Raw genomic sequence first — 24,238 nt, forward strand, 5'->3', positions numbered from 1 at the left:
TGGAGTGGTCCCATTTGAAATCTAACCTTGAATATGTTCTCACAAATGAATCCAGTACTTTTCCACCCAAGTTTACTTGGAAATGTTTAATTTCTTCAGACTCAGGCAGTTCTCTTAATACATGCATTGACTCTGATTAAGTGCTTTAAGTTGCCAACATACTTGACTAGGTTTAAAATGGGAGCTTCGGGCATAATCTGGGCTGTCCCTGTCCCCCCCTTTGACTTTCTAAGATAACCAGTATTTGAATCTTGTGTGTAATGTGCCTGTATTCCATAGGACACAAAAATATAAAATGCATTTGGTGCCCCACCAGAAATTGGCTAGGGAAATCAAGGCTCAAAAGGTAATATAGACTCATCAGGAAGGTAGATAAATGACCAAGAAGCAATCCAGGTAAATAACATCAAATCAAAGTATGGGTCTGGGATGATCAGACTAGACTTCATGGAAGGTTTGGGAAGGGAAAGATGAGAAAGGCAGCAAGGAGAAAGGATATAAGTTTTATATTTAGGAATAAAATCTTCACATAAACTAATAACTTTACAAAGGAAATTTTAAAAAAATGTTTATAATCTGAGGGCTAAAACAGCTAATTCAGAATTATTCTGGAACAAGACTCTATCAAATGAATGTATGATGCTCCTGGATTTTAATAAGGCGTGAAATAATTTTTGAAGGCAACAATTTCTTTATTAAAAATATATATTAACCAAAGTATAAAAATGTATTACAAAAAAAATTACTTGGATGGTTGAATACTCCTGTGGCAATTAACATGGTACATTTATGAGCATTTTAGCTGTTATTCATTCCATTATAAGGAACTGACAAGAAGCGGCTTGTGTTAACAAATGTGTTACCAAAATTGAAAAAACAATGTCAGATGACATAACTGCCAAAGGACTCAGGCTGTCAAAGCAGGCTGATCCAGTTTGTACTGGTTTTTTCCTTGAAGGTATGTATCTTTAGTGAAATAATAGATGATATCAGTAGTGCTTTAAGGTTTGTGACACATCTTCAATACCTAAATTAGGTGAATCAGGAGAATCAGGTGATTCTTAAGCAGGCGTGAGATACTCTTAATTATTAACAGAAAAAAAAAAAAAACTGGCTCAACAAGACGGTTTTGAGTCACACACAAGTTAAAAATGTCACCATCAGACAGGGATAGAACTTGAACCTGCCTTCAGCCCCACACCAAAGATAGCATTCTCATCACTTCATCATTCTGCCTCCTTTGGAGTCCATGGATCTGTATTAGAATGCAAGCTCTGCCATATATACATAATTTTCCCTATTAGAAGTATGCTCTTTGTGAGTGGAGATTGTCACATTTATATTTGTAGCCCCAGCATCTACCACATAGTAGGAGTTTCATATTTGATTAATTCATGCTGGGCAAATCACTTTCCCATTTCTAAAATGAGGGGATTGAATCTCATATCAATATTTCTTATCCGGTTTAGTTACTTTTGTTAGTCCAGTATTCAGGCTGGATACAATAGAATATCAATTGGCAAGTTTTCATGCCTCTGTTAATTCATGTCAGTTTTGCTAAAATTTGAATTTACTTATTGTCTCAATTTCATTTGTTTACAGTTTCCAGATTCCCCATTGCTATTGATATTTAAGTCACAGAATTTCAGAGCTGGAAGAGGCCTTGATGTCCAGCTACTTGAAACATGGTCCTCTGTTTTAGCTTAAAGACCACAAAAGAATGAATCATTATGTTGCACAGTAGTATATCCATTTTACTTTGCAGTAGCTCTTCTCATTAGGAAGTTTTTTGCTGACGTCCCTGAATTTAGCTCTCTGGCAATTACGTCCGTTGCCTCTAGTTCTATTCACTAGGACCAAAAAGGACATGTCCAATCCATTTTCCATAGGACAATCTTTCAAGTACTTGAAGACAACTATCAAGCACCCTGAATTGTTTACATCCCCATATCTGTAAACAGACCTCCTCATGGCATGGAACTGAGAACTTCAGCCTTCTGATTGCCCCCTTTTAGATTCTCCATAGCTTATCAATGTTCCTCCTAAAGTTCTAATAGGGGAAACAACATACATAAGCTAAATGGAAGGTAACATGGGGTTATCTAGCAACAAGAAGACCAGAAAAGGCCACTATAAGGTGGTGATCCTTGAGCTGAGTAGAAGGCAGAAATTCTAAGTTGAGATGGAGAGCATTCCAGGCATACAGAAGAACCAGAGATACGAACAATGTAAGTAAACTAGAATGACAGGGTTTGTAGAGAGAACACCACAAGATGACTTAAGTAGACCAGAATGACAAGACTATAGGGCTTGTAGAGAGAACAACACAAGATGACTGGAAAAGGTCAAGGTGTCAAAAACATTCAATGCTAAAGGATTTTCTTTTCCTAGAGATCCTAGAGAACCACTGGAGTATATTGAGGTGGGAAGAGTGACGCTTTAGGGAAGGGATGAGGAATGTCCAGCCCATTGACATCATTTACTAAGTCAACAGCGGGTGATGAAGAGCTAAAAGTTAAGTACAATAACCTCCCCATTCTTGAGTTCTGTAAGTTGTTTATTTTGTATGGCCCACTGGTGTTACAAACGTCCACATGGCCTTTGGCAGCAAAAAAGGTTCCCCGGCCCTGCTTTAGAGAAACCACTGAGTAAAGGATGGATACGAGTGCAGAAAGACTTGGGCTATGAAAAACAATTTAGAAGGTTATGACCGGTGGTCCTCAAATAGAGGGCCTGTTCACTGTCCCTCAGACTGTTGGAGGGCCAGACTATAGTAAAAACAAAACCTCACACTCTGTCTCTGCCCCTCAGCCCATTTGCCATAACCCAGTGGCCGCATAAACGTCCTCAACGGGCCGCATCTGGCCTGTGGGCCATAGTTTGAGAACCCCTGACTATGACAATAGTACAAGTGAGGTAATGAGAGGGCCTGAATTAGGGTGTTGGTTGTGTGAATGGGAAGAAAGATATAGGAGAGATGAAGGGAAATTACAAGATTTAACAATTAATTGAATATACAGCTAAGCAAGATAGGAAGTGAAAATGACACCAAGGATTTGAACCTAGATGACTCTCAGTAGTAATGGGTAAGAATAGGGAGAAGCAAAGTAAAAGGAAGGACAGCGGACTCCCCCTAACCCTGCCAACAGTGGGGATGGGATTTACTCAGAGCCTAGAGTGTTCTGACAACCAGAGAGGGCAAGAAGTCCCAGACCCATACTGAGTCACCTCGAAATGGGCAAGTGGTAACTGGAGATTTTGTCACCTATTTATCCAGCTCTGGGCATAGATAAGATAGACTAAAGAAGGATCTGCTCTCTCTTTGACTCTGTGTGTGTGTGTGTGTGTGTGTGTGTGTGTGTGTGTGTGTCAAACACACACACACAAATAGCTCCTGGGCTTTGTAACAAGAACAACAGGTACAAAAGAAGAGCAGATCCATCACCGATATGGTTCAGAGCAGAACAGGTCTCAGCCTTTAGCACAGTTTGAAGCCTGCAGAGGAATACCTAGGGCAGGAATCCCATTCCAAAGGGAAACCTGTAATTGTTACTCTAAATCAGCAAGACTTGCTAGCTGATATTAGGAGCCAAGTCCAGTAGCACTCTATTCTATTCAGACTCAAACCCAGGTCAGGAACATGTAGCTTGCAGGCCAGAGGAAAAGCAATCAAACATCCTGAATCAGACTACTTTAGGAGAACTGAAAACTTACAAATTTCTCATCTGAGCTATCTCTCAGATTCCAAAATTATACAGTTCCCAAATCTCAAGACAGTAACAATAGGACCAACTTTAAACTAGAAACAAACATAACAAAACACCATAAAAAACTACTACAGTGACAGGAATGCTCAAGACACAAATCCAGAAAAAGAGAATGACTCCAAAACTCTACAAGGCAAGTCTCAAAAACAGAACATGAGTACAAATTCAACTAGAATTCTTGGAAGATGTAAACTGTTTTAAAAAGATCTTTAAAAATGTTTTTGTCAATGAAATGAGAATGCTAGAGGAAAAAAACTGAAAAAGAAATGAAAAATAGAAGAAAACAAATGGAAAAGGAATTTAACAGCATGCTACAAGAAATTCAAAACTTTCCCCAAGCAATAAACTCCTTAAAAATTAGAACAGAATGGATGCAATAGAAGCCAATAACTTCATCAGACAACCAAAATTTTAAAACAAAGTCTGTTAAAGGAAAATAATAACTCATAGCAAAAACAGATTGATTAAAAAAAAAAAATTAGGAATATGCTACCTGAATGCCATGACCAAACAAGATCCTAGATATTATAGATATTATATTTCAAGAAATTTTATAAAGAAAATTGTCCAGATCTCTTAGAACAAAAAGGCAAAGCAAAAAAGATGCAACAGGAGCAGCTAGGTGGTGCAGTGGCTACAGCACCAGCCTTGAATTCAGGACCCCCCAAGTTCAAAGCTGGTCTCAGACACAACACTTCCTAGCTGTGTGATCCTGGGCAAGTCACTTAACCCCCCAGCCTCAGGAAAAAAAAAATTTAAAAAAAAAAAAAAAGATGCAACAGCTACCCCTTGAAAGGGGGGAGAGAATTAGAAGGTAGATTAAGGGATTGATTCACCTTAAGCAAAGTAAACTTTTTTTCAATTAAAGCTTTATTTTCAAAAAATATATATGGATAATTTTCAATATTCACTCTTATAAAATCTTGTGTTCTAATTTTTCCCTCCCCTAGACAGCAAATAATCCAATATATGTTAAACATGTGCAGTTCTTCTATACATATTTCCACAAATATCATGCTGCACACACACACACACACACAAAATCAGATCAAAAAGAAAAAAGAAAACAAAATGCAAACACTATGTTGTGATTCACATAAAGTTCCCACAGTCCTCTCTCTGGGCAAAAGTCTTAAGACTACCAAAAAAAACAAATCCTCTTAAGACTACAAAAACTACTTTTAAGAAAACAAAAATATACCTCTTTGAGGTAGCCTAGAATGGGAATTTGAGAGGACACCCATAAAATTTGGAGTGGCTGAAAAAGTTTTGGTATATAAAGGAAAAGGACTACTACTGTGCATCCTAAGAAAGGAGCAGGCAGTTTTTAGAAAAGCCAAGGAAGCCTTACATGAACTGATACAGAGGGAAGTGACCAGAACCAGGAGAATAATGACAAACAACTTCTAAGGAATTAGAAACTCTGAAGAGTGTAATCAACAGTCACAATTTCAAAAGACTAATGATGAAACATGCTTCCTGGAAAGACTCAAGAGTTCAGAATGAGACGTATTTTTAGATGTGGCCAATGTGGAGATTCGTTTTCCTATTTATAATAGAAATTTTGTTTTGTTTTCATTCTCAATTTAGAAACAGGAAGAAAAAGATTTTTGCTGATTAAAAATGTATATTTTTTAAAAATAGCAATAGATAAATAATCTAGGTTATACTGTAACACATGTAAAATATATGGGATTGCCTGTCATCTAGGGGAGGGAGTAGAGGGAGGGAGGGGATAATTTGGAAAAAGGATTACAAGGGATAATGTTATAAAAAAAATTACTCATGCATATATATACTGTCAAAAAATTTATAATAAAGTGACTTCGTTTTCAATTTTTAAAAAATGTAATTGAATCTTAGAGCCAATGAGGTCACCAATTGATATCGTTTCATTTTTCAGTCATGTCCAACTGTATTATCCCATCTGGAGTTTTCTTGGCAAAGGTACTAGAGTGATTTCCCATTTCCTCCTCCAACTCATTTGAGAGAGGAGGAAGCTGAGAGTGACTTGCTTAGGTTCATCCAATTAGCCGGTGTTTGAGATCAGACCCAGGAGCCTCTCCATTGCATTGCCAATGATACATTATCGAGAGAAAGCGCCCAGACTGAGCTGCAGGGCACACCCAGAGCAGGGGGTGTGATGTGAAGTGGTCAAATAGATAGGAAGGCAGCCAAGAGGCAGGAGTCATGAAAAGCAAGAGAGGAAAGAGTATCCTGGACCAGATGGTTCCCAGGGTTAGAGGCTATAAAGAGTTTAAGGATGGAGAGTGAAAAAAAGTCAAGAGAGAACTTTGGAGAGAAACAGGCCTGAAGGTTTGGAAAAGTGTGAGTGAAAGGGAAACATCAAATGTAGATGGCTTTTTCAAGGAGTGTAGCTGACAAGGGAAAGAGAGTATAGGAAGATAGTTGGTGGGCAAGGTAGGATTCAGTAAAGCTGGTCGGGTAGGAAAGTAAAGAAATGCGCAGGAATAAACCACAGTGCCAGGAAAGTGCCAAGCTGCCTTATCTTCTCAATAGGAAATTTTGGCACAGAAAAAACAAATTTAAAATTAAAATTTCCTCTCCAATACACTACTACAAAATAGTTCATGACCAAAAAACATGTCAAGTTCCTTCTTGAGTGTCTCCTAACTCCCCCTGTCTGACACTCATTCACATTCACACACTCCTCTACCATCATCATCAGTCCACTTATAGACTGGTGTGAGTTCATATGTAAGATTTTCAAAACAGAATTACATTCCCCAATGGTTTTGAGACCCAATATGCCTGTTCAATAACCTCTATCCCACAAGGTAGAATTATAAAAAGCAACGATTACTGTTTTTTTAGTATGAAAAGTATGACTTGAGTCAACAAAATACTGGATAAATTATAGAGGAAGAAAGTTTCTTAGTTCACAGAATACCATTTTCTCATAGCTAGAAACTTATTTCCTGCTGAGCACCCAACAATCTGTTTCTAATAGCAGAACTAACAACATAACCAAGGGGAAAGACCTAGAAATCCACAGAAATGGGGAAACTGCAGGAAAAAAACTATTTAGAACTACTTTAGAGCTATATAGATCTAGAGACAAAGAGACAGAGAAATAAAGGGTTAGGGACTAATATTGTTCCTTTGGTATAGGAGACTCCCAGATGAAGAAGCTTCCTTCTGTAGCAGGTCTCAGCCATTTAGAGAGTTGCTTAGAGCACTAGTTAAGTCACCTGCTGAGGGTTCCAAAGCCAGGATGTGTCAAAGGTAGGACTTGAACCAGTCTCCCTGGTCACTCTTATTGGTTATTTGTGTGGACACATACATATACGTAGAGAGAGACATGTGGCAGCTCAATGGCACAGTAGATGGAGTGCTGGGCCTGAAGTCAGGAAAATGAGTCCTCCTGAGTTTAAAACTTACTGGCTGTGACTCAAGACTAGTAACTTCACTCTGTCTCAGTTTCCTCATGTGTAAAATGAGGTTCAGAATAAAATGGCAAACCATTTTAGCATCTTTGACTAGAAACCCCAAATTGGGTCACAGAGAATTGGGCACAATCTACATTTTTATCCTTGGAATTAGCCAGACAAGACAGACAGAAAGTAGCACCTTTGTATAGGCCCTGCACTAAGGCACCAGCAAATGAGGTAAACTGCCTGACTTTCCATTGATTGTCCCCTGGGCCTAGACTATACTCTTTCTATACCACCATCCTTCAGAATCCCTAGCTTCAGCTCTAAGCCCTTCATTTACCATCTCCTACAGGAAGACTTTGCTCATGTCCCCTGCTATTAAGCCTTCCCCTCCAAACAAAAATTTATTTTTTATATCATTTTATGTACATGTATTATTTCTTCTGATAAATGCAAGCTCACTGAGGGCAGAAAATATTTTTTTTTTGTTTGTTTTGTTTTTTTGTTTGTTTTTGAGGCTGGGGTTAAGTGACTTGCCCAGGGTCACACAGCTACGAAGTGTTAAGTGTCTGAGACCAGATTTGAACTCAGGTCCTCCTAAATTCAGGGCTGGTGCTCTATCCACTGCACCACCTAGCTGCCCCTCAGAAAATACTTCATTTTTGTCTTTGTATCTATCCCCAGCACTATGACAGAGAATGGCACATAGTAGGCACTTAATAAATACTTGCTTCTTCCCATATTTGAACCTGTTTCTTCCTCTGTAAGACAAGGGAAATGGAGCAGGTGATTTCCAAGTCCCCTTCTCCCACTAAAACCTAGGAAAGCAATGGGAGAAAGGTCACCGACGTCGGCGGGCAGCACGTTTCCTGACAACCTGCTTCTTGGGTTTATAAATCCTGGTTTCATCACAGCTGAGGTTATGACAACTTTTCTTATGGCAGGCAATATGCACCAATTTGAGGTTACTTGAGGTAAAAAGCAGGTTATAGAAATATTCCCAGTTTACTTCTCTCCCATTTTGCTCAGCAATAGCTTCAGCCAAAGTGGGCACAATGGTGCGTTTCTTTTCAATTCTGCAAGAGAAAATGAGTTAGTTATTGGCTCTCAGAAAACGGACAACTTCCCTCCTCTAACCAAAATTTTAAAAATTAAATTACAATTTTTTTAACTTATTCATTTGAGAACCAACAAACATATTAAACAAAATTAATTTTTAGCAAATCCTTCCTTCAAAACATAGCTCAAGTACTATTTCCTATGGTATTTTCTGTCTCCTCTCTCCCCTGACTCCAGTTTCTAATGCTCTTTTCTCACAAGCCCAAAATGAATTTGTATTGTTTATTCCACATTAAGAAGGATATGGACCAAATTACCCAAAAACAATATTTTGTAGAGCTGGAAAAGATAATAAAAGGTCAAGGATATCAAGGAAATCAATGAAAAAAAAAATGTAAAGGTAACAACAGTACCAGATCTCAAACTGTATTACAAAGCAGTAATCATCAAAACTACAAAACCTATGCAATTAAGATTAGGAGGAAAGCAGGAAACTGGGGGAAAGGGGATTTTACAGAAGGTTTCTTTGATAATGGCCTCATTTCTCAAATATATAAGGAACTGAAACAAATGCATAAGAACACAAGTCTTTTCCCACAATTGGTAAATGATCAAAGGATATGAACAGTTTTCAGAAGTTTTCAAGCCATCATAGTGATATAAAAAAAAAAATCACTATTTCAAAAATGCAAATTAAAACTGCTCTGAAGTACTATCACACCAATCAGATTGGCTAATATGACACAAAAGAAAAATGACAGCAAATTAAAACTGTACCATCTCACACCTATCAGATTGGCTAATATGACATAAAAAGGAAAAGGGATGTAGGAAAACAAGGACACGACTGCACTGCTGGTGGAGTTGTGAACTGATCCAGCCATTCCAGAGAACAATTTGATATTATGCCCAAAGGGCAATACAATTGTGAATACTCTTTGAACCAGAAATGCCATTATTTGGTCTGTACACCAAAGAGATCAAAAAGTTAAAAAAAAAAAAAGGAAAAAGACTTAAATGTGTCTGTAGCACCTCCTTTTATGATAGCAAAAAAGTAGAAATTCTCCATCAACTGGGGAATGGCTGAATAAGCTGTGGTATATGAATGTAATGGAATACTACTGTGATGTAGGAAATGATGGACAGAAAAACCTGTTAAGATTTACATGAATTGATACAAAGTGAAACGAACAGAATCAGCAGAACATTGTACACAGAAATAGCAATATTATAAGATGATCAACTGTGAATGACTTAGCTGTTCTCAGCAATGTAATGCTCCAGAACCATTCTACAAAATTTATGATGAAAAATGCTCTCTGTATCCAGAGAAACAACTGATGGAATCTGAATGCTGATTGAAACATAGTTTTTAAACTTTATTATTGCTTGCGGTTTTGGTACGTATTTTCTTTTGCAAAAGGACTAATGTAGAAAAAGTTTGTATGATTGCACATATATAATTCATATCAAATTGCTTGTCTTCTCAAGAAAGAGGGAGAACAGAAGGGAGGGAAGGAATTTGAAACTAAAAATCTATAAACATAAATGTTAACATTTTTTGTTTATATGAAATTGAGAAAAAGTAAAAATTAAATGTAAAAAAAGAGAAAGATCTAAGAACTACTTCATTTTTGTTTTTATTTAAAATATTTTAAAAATATCTCAAGGGCAAGGAAAGAGAAGCAAAAATCTTTATCCAGCTCTCTAAACACTGAATCAACATTTACTCTTGTAAAACTTTGTGTTCCAGATTTTTCTTCCTCCCTTCCCACCTTCTCCCCTGAACAGCAAGTGATATATTAAACATGTGCAATTCTTCTATATATATTTCCACAATTACCATGCTGCACAAGAAAAATCAGATAAAAAAGGAGGGAAAATTAAGAAAACAAAAAGCAAGCAAAAAAATAAAGGTGAAAATACTATGTTGTGATGCATACTCAGTTCCCACAGTCCTCTCTCTGGGTGCAGATGGCTCTCTTCATCACAAGACCATAGGAACTAGCCCGAATCATGTCATTGTTGAAAAAAGCCATGTCCATCAGAATTAACGTTATACAATGTTCTCCTAGTTCTACTCACTTCACTTAGCATAAGTTCCTGTAAGTCTCTTTAAACCTCATCCTGCTAATCAATAATATTCATTTACGCTCATACATCATAATTTATTTAGCCATTTCTCAATTGATGGGCAGCCACTCAGTTTCTAGTTCCTTGCCACTACAAAAAAGGCTGCTATAAACATGTTTATACATGTGGGTCCTTTCCCCTTCTTTACCCTCTCTTTGGGATACAGCTCAGTAGAGACCTGCTGGATCAAAGCATATGCATAGTTTGGTACCCCCTTTGGGGTCTATTCCACATTGTTCTTCAGAATAGTGGGATCAGTTTACAACTTCACTAACAATGTATCAGTGTCCTAGTTTTTCCACATCCCCTTCAACATTTATCATTATCTTTTCTTTCATCTTAGCCAATCTGAAAGGTGTGTAGTGACACCTCAGAGTTGTCTTAATTTTCATTTCTCTGATCAATAGTGAATTAGAGCATTTTTCATATGACAAAAAATGGTTTTAATTTCATTTGAAAATTGTCTGTTCATATCCTTTGACCATTTATCAACTGGAAAATGGCTTGTATTCTTATAAAATTGAGTCAGTTTTCTTTTATTTTAGAAATAAGGCCTTCCCCAAAACTCTTGGATATAAAATTTTTTTCCTAGTTTTCTGCTTTCTTAGATGGATCACTTGGTTCTGGATACATGAATGGTACTGAAGATTCCTAGTTTTACTTCTGCTTTACTTACTTGTGATCTAGGTTCCATGTGCTGAAGAGAATTCGACTTTCTCGGTTGCTGTAGGGATTGATGGAGTGTGTAGACAAACAAGCATCCAAATCGAAAGGACCCTAAAATGGCAAAATGGGAGTCCTTTAAAATCCCAATGAATTTGCTGCTCCTCTGTCAAAGGGGGCAAATCAAACAAATTTCTATAAAATTTCTATATTTCTATAAAATCCAAAAAGATTTTGTGACAAAATGAAAGCTGGCTTCCTATGGAGGGGGGAAATAAGCTCGGAATAATATAAGCCGAAAAACTAGATATCACCTCCTGACTAAGAGAGAATGGACTTAAGAGGTAGGAAAAGAGATCTATTTTTGGATATGGCCAATGTGCTCATTTCTTTTGCTTGACTGGGCGTATTATAAGGGTCTGGTTTGGTTTTTTCCTTTTTTCTTTTTTCAGTTGGAAGTGGATCTCATTAACTGGAAAAACTGTTTTTGAGACCAAAAGAAAACACCAAAGGTTCTCTCTACTGGGTGATGGTTTTAGTCTCTAATTAACAGTCAGTTCTGCTGCCAGGATTCCCTCCCATATACCCTTGCACCACTAACCCCCTGGACCACAGGAACTCCAACTCTGCCTAGAGAATTCACAGATTTTGCTCAGAATCCATCGGTCTTTTCTAGGAATATTGCAGGTGCCTAATAAACACTTACGGGTTTACAATTGTTTTGCTCATATGTGGCCCTCACACTTTCTTATCTAGGCGGGTATAAAGTCTGTAAAACTCGGCTAAAATATGACATGTAAAATAAATTAAGTTCCTTAAGGGCAGAAAATACTCTGTTTTTGTTTTGAAGTCCTAGCCTGGCTCCTGGCACAAAACAAGTACATTTAATGTCCACTTATTAAACGAATGCATGAATGAATAAATAAATGAATGTATTCTCCAGCCACAAAGTTTCTTAAGTTCTATGCTCCAGATTAGACAAAATAAGTTCTCTACCTTTCTAATTTAATCATTAAGCATCCTATTAAAGCACCTACTATGATTCTAACTGTAAAAGCAACCTATTCATTATGCATTATTATATTCTAACTTGTCTTCAAAATTATTTGTCTCATCCTTTAACATAGTGCCTAGCACACAATAAGAAATTAATAAATGGTATACAGTCACATCGTGATTAGTTTGAATAATGAATCCCCACAAGTGGTCAAATGTACTTGAATTTATACTGTTTGAAGTTTTAATTGTATAAAATATGGTAATTGGTCTGAACCCAATGGAAATAGGTAATGAGAATAATACTAAGTAACCAAAATACTGCAACTACTTCAGAGAATCCACTTTTCATACTAATTGGGACTTGTGTGTATCTCCTTCTCTCCCTCTCTCTCTTACATTCTCTTCTTTCCTTTCCTTTTCTTTCTCCTTTTCTTTCTTCTCTTTCTCTCATTCTCTCTTCTTTCTCTGTCTTAATCTTTAATTCTCTCCTCTCCTTTTCTTTTTCTTTCTCCTCCCCTCCCCTCTCTTTTCTCTTCTTTCTCTCTCCACCTACCTTTCCATCTATCCATCCACCCATCCATTTAACCATTTCTCGATCCATTTACCTTTCTCTTCCTATCTCTCTTTAAGTTCATAGGCATTGATGGACACAGATGGTGATGACAAAAAGAGCCACAATCTTAAAACACATCATCCTCCTTTTAGTTCCCATGCTTTTGTGCACTTCTTCTCCCTAGACCCTCTTCCTTTGCTCCTTGGCTCATCCAAATTCAGCCCAAGTCCCACCCACCCCCCCTCCATGAAGTCCACTTTAATTTCCCCAAAATCCTTACTTTTTCCACCTTCTATGGCTTTGATCATTAGAATTATAAAACGGTGCTTTGTGCTCTGGATTTGTGAGTTCATCAAAGGAGGGAATTCTAGGTATAGTCACTCCCTCCTCAGATACACATCCAAACTCTTCTTAATACCTCAGCTTTGTACAAAAGGCAAGGGATTAGGGTCTCTGATTTCTTTGGCAGAAAGAACTCTAGAGTGAGGGCATTCCCCCTACCAACAACAGCTTTAGAGTGACCCAGCGACAATATGAGGTTAAACAAGTTACCCAGAGTCACTCAGCCAATGTCAAAGGTAGGACTTATATCTTCTTGAATTCAATACTAACTCTTTTGACATGCTACCTTCCCAGTAAACACTCTGTTAAACTGCAGGAAAGATGTCTTTGTGGTAAGAGCTATTTACAATCATCTACATTTAAAAAAAAAAAAGAAAGAAAAAAAGAAGAAGATGAGAAAAAATGCCGGCTGTCCAAAGACACTTTTGCAGCAGGAAATCCTTAATGCCCTTTCCCTTGCTTGGACACTGACTGAAGACTGAGTAGAAGCCACCTGCTGCTCTAACCACTTAGAAACAATAGGAAGGCCACAGCTTCAGGAGGTGGATTATGCTGGAAATTCAATTTGCAATTTATAAATGGCAAAAAGTGCCATTTGGATTGCTATTCACACCCCAGCAGGGACAAGGCATTAGCAAAAACCCCAGGACCTGTACCACCAAGCCAGACAAAATCTGTCAGACCTACTGCAGAAGAAAAATGGAAGAGGCCTAGAAAGTGGATGATTTGCATATGAATCACTTCCCTTCCAACCTAACCCAAGCAACTTTACAAGGTCCTGACAGATACAGAATAAAATATAACATTTATATACACACAAATATGTGTGTCCATATATATACATACATACATACATTGATAGATATGTGGGGGCGGTGGGCGTAGGGCAACAGATAGTGAACTGAACCTGGAGTCAGGAAGACCTGAGTTCAAATCCAATCTTAAACACTAACTGTGTGACCTTGGGCAAGTCACTTAATCCTGTTTGCCTCAGTTTCCTCATCTGTAAAAATAACTGGAAAAAGAAATAGACAAATCATTGCAGCAACTTTGCCAAGAAATCCCCAAATAGGGTCATGAAGAATTGTGCATGATGAATAGTCCATAATACATATAATAACAGGCATAAAATATATAATATATTCTATAATTATTTTCAAGATGATTAGTATAATTCTAACCCACATGAGAAAGAATGCCAACATTTCTAGTACATGGATTGCTTTCGATCCCAACATCTAGTTGGGATTTTAATGATACTCAAATTCCAAGCCCAGGCTTGAACTCCTGTACTACATTTCAGTCATTTTAGTCTTGTTCAATTTGTAATTTCATGATCCCTTTTGGGATTCTTTGGGAAGAAATACTAGTTTTCCATTTCCTTCTCCAATTCATTTTACAAATGAGGAAACTGAGGCAAACAGGGTAAAGTGAGTTGACACAGCTAGTAAGTGTCTGAGACCAGATTTGAAATTAAATTGCATCTTTTGGATTCTAAATTCAGTGCTCTATGCACCATGGCTCCACCTAGCGGTGCTCAGAACAACACAAATGACTTTTGCTATTATGCATTAACCATAAAGCAGAGAAATAGAATCTGAGTCACAAAGGACTTGATGTCCAGCTAGTCCAATTCATAATGAAATAAGAGCCCCTTTATAATCTCTCCAAAAAGTGGTCTTTCTCAAATGAGATGCTCCATTTCCCATTTCTATGACTTTGGAATGGCTATATTCAGTCTGAAATTCATTCTATCCTCCCCTTTGTATATTAGAATCCCTAGTTCTCTTCAAGTGACTTCAAATAGTCCTTTCAACATGAAACTGTTCCTAATTCCCCTTCCCATTGCTAGAGATTTACTGTGTATCTGTCTCATATATACCCTAACTTTGTTTACCCTTTTGGAAATTAAATTTCTCAAAGGAAAGAAATCGTTTCTTTTGTTTCGATGACTTCTCAGCATAGTGCCCGACTTATAGTAGGTCCTCAGTACAATGTTTTTTTGATAGCTTTATTAGTCATCTAGCCTCTATTTTTGTTTAACAGATCACTACCTAACACTTTTGTACAGCTTTAATTATTAAGGAGTTTTTCTTATTTTGAAAAAAAAAAATCAGCTTACTCCCCACTAAACCCAAAACTTCTTCTACAATATGATTTCCAGAATCCTCACTATCCTGGTCGAGATTCAGTTTGTCAATATTCTTCTCCATAAGATGCTCCAGGTTGTCAATATCCTTACTAAGATCCTCCCATTTGTCAATATGGTTCTTAAAATGTTTGTCACTCTCCTTCTAAAGATGTTCCAGTTTGTTAATATCCCTACTAAGATGCTCCAGTTTGTCAATATCCTTACTAAGATCCTCCCATTTGTCAATATGGTTCTTAAAATGTTTGTCACTCTCCTTCTAAAGATATTCCAGTTTGTTAATATCCCTACTAAGACGTTCTTTCTAGTTTGTCAATATCCTTACTAAGATCCTCCCATTTGTCAATATGGTTCTTAAAATGTTTGTCACTCTCCTTCTAAAGATATTCCAGTTTGTTAATATCCCTACTAAGATGCTCCAGTTTGTCAATATCCTTACTAAGATCCTTCAATCTGTCAATATGGTTCTTAAAATGTTTGTCACTCTCCTTCTAAAGATATTCCAGTTTGTTAATATCCCTACTAAGATGCTCCAGTTTGTCAATATCCTTACTAAGATCCTCCCATTTGTCAATATGGTTCTTAAAATTTTTGTCACTCTCCTTCTAAAGATATTCCAGTTTGTTAATATCCCTACTAAGACGTTCTTTCTAGTTTGTCAATATCCTTACTAAGATCCTTCAATCTGTCAATATGGTTCCTAAAATGTTTGTTGTTCTCCTTCTAAAGATGTTCCAGTTTGTTAATATCCCTACTTAGATGCTCCAGTTTGTCAATAACCTTACTGAGATCCTCCAATTTGTCAATATCCTTACTAATGCCATCTATTTAGGACAGAGAATAGCAAAGCTCTACAATAGGCATTTATTAAACATTTACTACTTTCCAGATACTATGCTAATTGCTGGCAGTACAAAGAAAGGCAAACAATAGTGTCAAGGAATTCACAATCTAATGGGAAAGACAACAAGCAAACAATTATGTACCAACAAAGCAGACAGGATCAATTTGGGGTAATTTCAAAGGAAGTTACTAGAATTCTGAGGGACACATTGCTTTGGCTCTGATCCTGTTAACTCAGCCAAAGTTTATTGCTGGGGCACATTCCTGACCCATGTGGTAGTCCACTAACACCCTTACATCATGTTGATGTGAACTATTGCCCTGACACACCTTTCCTGTCCCCTCCTTGTACAGTCATATTTGGGTTTGTTAGTTTTTTTTAATTCCTTGACATTTGTCTTTATTGAACAAGAGTCCCCTTAGATTTGACCTACTGTTCTAACCTGTAGAGATCTTTTTGGATGCTGATGGCATCATTTGATGTAACAATTAAGCTTCCCAGCTTTGTGCCATCTGCCACAATGATAAGCAAGCATCTCTTCTCTCCACCTGAATAACTGATAAATATATTGAACAGGCAGTGTTGCGTATGTTTTGCTGAGCTGTCTTTTATTTTTTATTTTCTTTTTTATTCTTTATAACAAAGGCTCACTGAGCGAGGGGAGATGGAGAGATCTGGAGAGAAAGCTGATATACACTAAGCAAACAAAAGATAACAATGAATTTTTAAACTATGTTGAACACAACAGGGCCAAAGACAGATCCCCGGAGCATGCCATAGAAAGGGGAAGAATAAAGAAAACTAGAATTGGGATCAGAGGAACTAAGTTTCAATTCCAGCCCCGCCACTCATTCTCTGTGTGAGATCGGGCTTTTTTCGGAGCTTTGGTGTCAACTATAAAATGAAAGAATTCAATCAGATAACCTTATTTTTCTGTGAATTATTCTATGTCGATTTACCTAATTGGTGTATCCTTGGAAGTCTGACAGTTAAGAAAATTGGACTGATTTCTGTCATTTTATTGAAATCAGAAATTCTCAGTTAGGAAATGTTTTTTTAACCAATGTACCTTCTCTTTATCGGTTTACGGTAGGGTCGTCCTACCTCAAAATCTATCATCCTAGATACTTCCTTTCCAAATCCATTAATCATTCTGTTATAGGATATTGAATTGGTTCTACATTGGTAATACTACCCAGTTGTCGTAAAGAACCATAAGTCATGATAAGCTTTTTTTTTTTTTTCCTCTCCCATTCATGCAAACTCTTCTGCCTGGTATTTAGAATTTATAACAATCAGACCACTATTTAACACTAATTCTCTATTTAGGAAACTCACCAATTCAGGCCCACCGATGATTGGATGACCATTTGTTGGGAGTGTTGTATGAAGGAATCTCACAGTTGCAGCTTAGACTAGATGGCTTCTGAGATCCCTTCTATCTCTGAGATTCTGGAATTCTAAGTAGGAAAGGGGAGGATGCAAAAAACCTCCTTTTAACTAAAAACCTAATACCTTCCATATACTTCCCAATATGGTTCCCTAAAACCCTTCAAGGGCCCTTCAAAATAAAAGCAGGCTGAGGTCCTGAGGTTTAGTTTACAAGCAATAGCTGTTCTCTCTTGAGTGAATGCCCCACACTCACCTGACAAGAGAACCATCCTTCCGATGTACAAAGACGCTCTTTCCCTTTGTCTTTCCTATCAAAGTAACAGCCATTGTAGCGTACGGATTTCAGTTTCTCACTCATATGGTCAATGATTTTCAGATACTCTGCTCGAGGCTGGGGATCGAGGGTGGACGCATAAGCACTCACCTATAAGAAAGCAGGAAACCCAGAGGATCAATAATACAAGATGTGATACAGATCTTTTGTTTCCATCTGACAGATGGTCCAATGGAACACGTTTTCCAGGTAAGTTTGGTGAAGTATCCCAGCTTTCAAATGATCAATATACATTTATTAGCCATAAGGTAAGAGGTACCTGGGGGTAAGAGGTACATGGGACATAGGAACAAAGAGCTGGTTTCATCATTACAAGAGCTGATTTCAAGTTCTGGCTAGGACATCTGGTGATTATATGACCCTGAGCAAGTTAGCCGGGGAAACTCTCTTAAGACTATAAAGTTACACAGAAAGGACCTTGGGAAAAGAAATTTTCTAACTGGGAATTTCTAACTTTAATAAAATGACAGATACAATCAAATTGTTCTTAAATGTCAGGCCGAAGCTTCAAAGATATGCCAATTAGGTAAATAGATGTAAAATAATTCACAGAAAATTGGCATTAACCAGGGGAGGTGGAAAGCTAATCAGGGAAGGCTTCTCAAAGGAACTGAGCCTAGAGAAACTATGGAACATAAGAGGTATAGGTGAGACAGGAGCATATTCTGAGTATGGAGGTTGGAAATGTAAAGTATTTTATTGTTGTCCAGTCATGTCTGACTCTTCACGATCCCATTTGGGGATCTACTACAATGGTTTGCTATTTCCTTCTACAGCTCATTTGACAGATAAGGAAACTGAGACAAACAGAATTAAATGACTTGCTCAGGGTCATACAGTCAGTAAATGTCTAAGGCTGGACTTGAACTTAGGAAGATAAGTCCAAGACCAGAGTTCTGTGTACTATGGTGCCATCTAGCAGCTCCAAATGTCATTTATAGGAAAAAATAATAAATCAATTTGACTATAATACAAAGTATACGAGGAATGGAAATATATGTAATTAGTCTGGAAGGAAAGGTAAGAGTCAAAGGAGCAAACAGAAGAGTTCTATTCTCTCCTGGAGAGGCAGTAGGGAGCATCTGTAGTTGCTTGTTGAGCAGTGGAATGACACAATCAAAAATAATCTTTGGGAATATCACTTTGGGAATTGGAAGTTAAATTGGAGAAAATGGATACAGGAAGACCCATTTGAAGGCACCTAGGCAAAGGTGATGATGAATTAGGATATTTGTAGTGTAAATGACAAGGAAACAGATGCAGGAGGCAAGACAATAGAATCAACAAGCCTAAGCTTTCAAAAATAAAAAGAAAGAAAAAATAAAAAGAAAAATAAGAATAAGCCCAGGACTTCCACTTGCATACTTATTTCTTAAGGCATCTATCCAGGTTACTGATAGGCCCTGCCCTCCATGGGAACATCACAATGCCTTTGTATTAGGCTAAGTCCAAGCAGGACACGTACACATCATCAACCTGAGAGTCCCTTGAGAGTTCAGGTTTTCATCGACAGATGCTTTGATTGGATTTGACCCAGACAAAGGGGCGATATGCCTGCAGCTGTCCTGTGCACCTGTTATGTCGCAGGAAATGTATTATTCTTCAGTGCTACAGAAGAACAAAGATGTAATGTGCAGCCAGGGAAGTATGGATGGAAAGAAGCGGGAAGAGAAAAGTGAGATTCTGGCCCCTTGGAAACAATAGCACCAGCTGTCATGTTCTCAGTGAATGGCAGGTCAGGAAAGGCAGAGTCAAGGTAACATTTTTCCACCACTAAAAATGATGCAAAATCTGTTCTGACACTTAAAAAGGCCTGAGCATGAGAAATCATTACTTAAAAACTCTTGGAAAATGTCCCCACTATTTTGCCCTCACTTTTCTTAAAATCTGAAGAAAATTATAGAGCAGGGCTTAAACTTTTTCCACTTGTGACTCCTTTTTTTTTCTTTCTTTTTTTTTTAATTATTATGTCTTTTTATTTACAAAACATATGCATGGGTAATTTTTTCAACATTGACCCTTGCAAATATTCCCCTCTTTCCCCCCACCCTCTCCCCTAGATGGCAGGTAGTCCAATACATGTTAAATATGTTAAATTATATGTTAAATCAATATATGCATATATATCCATAGTTATCTTGCTGCACAAGAAAAATCAGATCTAGAAAGGAAAAAGAAACCTGAAAAGGAAAACAAAAATGTGAGCAAACAACAGAAAGAGTGAAAATGCTAAGTTGTGGTCCACACTTAGTTCCCACAGTCCTCTCTCTGAGTGTAGATGGCTCTCTTCATTACTGGACAATTGGAACTGGTTTGAATCATCTCATTGTTGAAGAGAGCCACGTTGTGACCCCTTTTTATCTGAGAAATTTTTACATGACCCCAAATATATAGGTATATAAATCAAATATTTAATTATTGTTCCTAAAGAAATGATAAACAAGCTGATTTCAGAAAAGTTGGAAAGACTCACATGAACTGATGCTGAGTGAAATGAGCAGAACCAGGAATACATTGTACAGAGTAACAAGATTATGTGATGATCAACTCTTGATAGACTTAGTTCTTCTCATGAATGCAATGACCCAAATGCCAACTGCATCCAGAGGAAGAATTATGCAAATTGAAGCACACTATTTTTGCTTTGTTTGTTTGTTTGCTTTTTCTTTCTCATGATTTTTCCCTTTGGGTCTGATTTTTCTCAATTTTTCTCACACAACATGACAAATATGGAGATATGTTTAAGAGGATTATACGTGTATGATCAATATTAAATTGCTTAATATTTGGGGAAAGGAAAGATAAGAAAAGGAGGAAGAAAAAATTTAGAGCATTAGATCTTACAAAAATGAATGCTGAAACCTAAAGAAAAAATTTACCATTAATTAAATTATAATGTTATGACCCCCATATTCAGTTATGAGTCCCCATTTGGGGTTTGTAATCACAGTTTAAGAAACTGGGGTCTAGAACAGTGTGACCCTAGAACAAATCATATAATATTTCTCGATTTCCATATCCTTATCTATAAAATGATAGGGTTGGATTAACTGACCTCTCAGGTCTCTTCCACCTCTAAATCTGTGATTTTATGATTCTACTTTTTTAAAGCAAAGCATTAAGTAGCTGAGGCAAAGGTTGAACTCAGGTTTTTCTGAGGCTAGTTCCAACTCTCCACCCACTAAACCACCTAAGAAGCCTCAAAAATAATAGAAAAATAGAACTACTAAATAATTCTGCAGGATTCTTCTGGGTTTAAATGCCACATCTGCCAATTAATTGTCAGAGTCATCAAATTATTTCATCTGCTGTGCCTCAGTTTCCTTATTTGTAAAAGGAAGAGGTTGTACTTGATCTCTGGTGATCTTTCTAGAGCCAACTCCAAGGTTCCATGAGACTTTTATTTACAAATTAAGTTTTAAACACTCACCATTTATAGTTTTAGAATTAAATGGAATCTCAGAGGTCTAAATCTCTTATATTACACATAAGGAAATTGAGACAAAGACAGGCTAAGTGACTTGTCCAGGGTCACACAGACTGTAAGTATGTATGACAAGATTTGAATTCAGATCTTCCAGATTCTTCATCTAGTACTCCCTCCACTGATCCCTAGCATCATAGCACAGCTTCAAGATGGGATTGAGTCCAACCGTCTCATTTTACAGATAAGGAAACTGAGAATCAGGGAAGTTAAGTTACTTATCCAAAGCCAAGGAGGTAATAAGAGTCAAAGATTTGATCCCAGGCCTTCTTACTCTGGAGGCAGCATTCCTACCACTATTCCAGACTGAGGTGCTGAAATGATGGAGGGCAAGTGTCCTTTCTCATCATCTTCAAAGCTGTAGGGGAAGAGTCAGCTGATCATCTAGCAAAAAGCAGGACCCAAGCCCATGGGAAGCAATCCCAGAGTCTCTTAGCTTGAAATCTTTCCCATGTGGCCCATATAACAACAGTGACCTGGACAGCTTTGAACCCCCACTCACCTCTTTCAGATAACTCCTTATGCGGCTCTCACAGCTGTACCTCAAATAGCTAGACTTATTCCTGAATCGAGACTCCAAACCTGAAAAGAAAGAGAAGAGACCAACATGGAACACACCAAAGGGCCACAAAGAGCATTCCTAATGGCAAAGGATGAGGATGCTTATCAGCAGCCTACCATGGACTCAGATAGCAAAGACTAGTCATTGACCAAAATGTTTATCCCCATGAGTCTTTCTTAGCTAAGACTTCTAAGGCTGCATCCTGACACACTCCTTGAATTTTAAGAAATACGTTTATAAGATCATAAATTTAGACCCAGAAAGGATCTTAGAGCCTACCTAGTTCCCTTATTTTTCAGATGAGGATACTAAGGACCTGAAGGAGCTAGGTGAGAGTGCACAGAGCACCAGGCCTGGAGTCAGGAAAACCTGAGTTCAAATTGAGCTTCAGAGACTTATTAGTTGTGTGACCTTGGGCAAGTCACTTAAGACTGTTAGCTTCAGTTTCCCCATCTGTAAAATGAGGGAAATAATAGCACCTACATTCCAGGGCTATTGTCAGGATCAAATTAGATATTATTTGTAAGTACTTAACCTGGCAAATAGTAAGCAATGCATATCAATATGTATATATATATATATATATATATATATATATATATATATGTATATATATATATATATATATATATATATACATATGTGTTCATATATACATATATATATTTATTTATACACATATATACATATATACATATGCCTATGTAAACATATATTTACATAATGTTATTATATACAAACACACATATACATATATTTTCATAATAGTTGTTATACACATACACAATACAGATACATACATACATTTACATAATATGCATGCATGTATATACATATATTTATATAATTGTTAGTTGTAGTGTTCATATTATTATTATTATTATTAGACTGGCCCAAGGTCACATCAGGTGGTAATAGAATTCCTCTGACTCAAAAGTGATGCAGAACCTCTTACAGCTAGCTTAGTAGCAGAGATTGCATTTTTTTTTTTTATTCTGACTCAAAAGTGATGCAGAATCCCTTACAGCTAGCTTAGAAGCAGAAAATGCATTTTTTTTTTTTGGCTGAGGCAACTGGGTTAAGTGACTTGCCCAGGGTCACACAGCTAGGAAGTATTAAGTATCTGAGGCTGAATTTGAACTCAGTGCTTTATCCACTGTGCCATCTAGCTGCCCTGAGCATGCAGTTCTTAAAAGAACATCATAACAGATCTCTGGGTCATTAGCACACACAAAAATACCACCATCCACAAAAATGTTCAACTATTGGAAAGCAAGAGAATTAGATACACACACACACACACAAACTTAGATCTTCAGGTCTCTACCTTCATTTTCCCAGTAAGAACATTATTCAGATGATACATATATACTTATACAGGCAACACAGAACAGTGGAAAGAATGCTGAATTTGAAGTTAGAGAGCCCCAGGTTCAAATTCTTCCCTTTACATCTACTAGCTGTGTGACCACAGTCAAGCCACTTGATGCCTCTGAGCCTCAATTTGCTCATATATATAATGGAAGTGTTCAATTAAAGGTTCCTCTCTGCTCTCATCATGATCCTATCACCCCTCCGGATGATACCTAAGACTAATCTGAGAAATAAACAAGCACGGCAATCTGCACTAAGAAGGCTTCCCATGCTGATGAACTATAAAAATCAGAGATCCCAATTATATATTTTAATCATAAGTTGGGAGATGGAAGGAATTTTAAAGGCTAAATAGTCCCATCCTCTCACTTTACAAATGAGCCAAGTGAGCCTCAAAAACTGTTAAATAACTTGCCCAAAGTCACCAGATAGAAAGCAATAATATTCAGGAGCTTTGAACCTTCTGATTTCAGATCAACTACAGCTTGCCATAGTCCCACCCTGCCTCTTAACTTCATGTTTTCATAAGAGCCCTTATTTCTGGAAACCAACCAAAGGGAGAAGTAGGAAGAAAAAGATCTCCAACTAATTAAACAAGCTCAGTTACTGTGAACATTCTGTCCATGGTTCTGAGCCCAATTTGGAAGGAGGGCAGCGCAAACCAGCTCTGACCTGAGAAGGCACCAAGTGTCACCCCTTTCTTTTATGGATCAGGAAAATGAGGGATAAATGGATTTCTCCAAGGTCACCCAGCTAGTAAATTGGCAGATCCAAGATTTAAAATCAGATCAACTCCCAAATCCAGCCCCCTTTTCCTTGAACCACAAGTTCTACCCACTTCTTGGTTCAGTTTGCTTATATAATAGAGGCAGGACCCAACTTCCTGGCTCAGAGAGCACTTTTCACCTCCAAATCACAAGATAGCTAATAAAGCAGCCCTCTGAGGGAGCAATAATCCAGAACATGCCTTCAAACCACGGCCCATCCTCCTCTCGGCTTTCTGCCTGGATGTTTTCATTAACGTTGTGAAGAAAGTCGGCAAGAAGCTTCTGCCTCAAGGGAGCCCGCTCATCAGAGAGCAGTTTCCGAGCCGCTTGAATGACGTCCGCCTGTGGCTTGTAGAATATGGTGAGAAAGCGATGGATGTCACTGATATCTGCCGCCAAGAAGGAAAAACAAACAGCAAGC

General features: G+C 37.5%; 1 protein-coding gene across 4 annotated transcripts in view; it reads right to left on the reverse strand.

The window, feature by feature from the left end:
* Nucleotides 1-671: 671 nt before the first annotated feature.
* Nucleotides 672-24,238, reverse strand: part of DFFB (DNA fragmentation factor subunit beta) — a 35,694-nt gene continuing 12,127 nt past the window's right edge. For 3 of the 4 annotated variants that reach the window (XM_074306456.1, XM_074306454.1, XM_074306457.1), the window contains exons 3-7: nucleotides 24,018-24,206; nucleotides 21,617-21,696; nucleotides 17,550-17,720; nucleotides 11,031-11,131; nucleotides 672-8,238 (exon numbers count right to left, since the gene is read on the reverse strand). In XM_074306456.1, coding sequence (XP_074162557.1) covers nucleotides 8,004-8,238; nucleotides 11,031-11,131; nucleotides 17,550-17,720; nucleotides 21,617-21,696; nucleotides 24,018-24,206 — 776 coding nt within the window. In that variant the 3' untranslated portion in view covers nucleotides 672-8,003. The remainder of the gene's footprint in view (nucleotides 8,239-11,030; nucleotides 11,132-17,549; nucleotides 17,721-21,616; nucleotides 21,697-24,017; nucleotides 24,207-24,238) is intronic. The other variant, XM_074306458.1, reaches the window with a different exon arrangement.

Source organism: Sminthopsis crassicaudata, chromosome 3 (assembly GCF_048593235.1).
Source record: "Sminthopsis crassicaudata isolate SCR6 chromosome 3, ASM4859323v1, whole genome shotgun sequence".
Classification (NCBI taxonomy): Eukaryota; Metazoa; Chordata; class Mammalia; order Dasyuromorphia; family Dasyuridae; genus Sminthopsis; species Sminthopsis crassicaudata.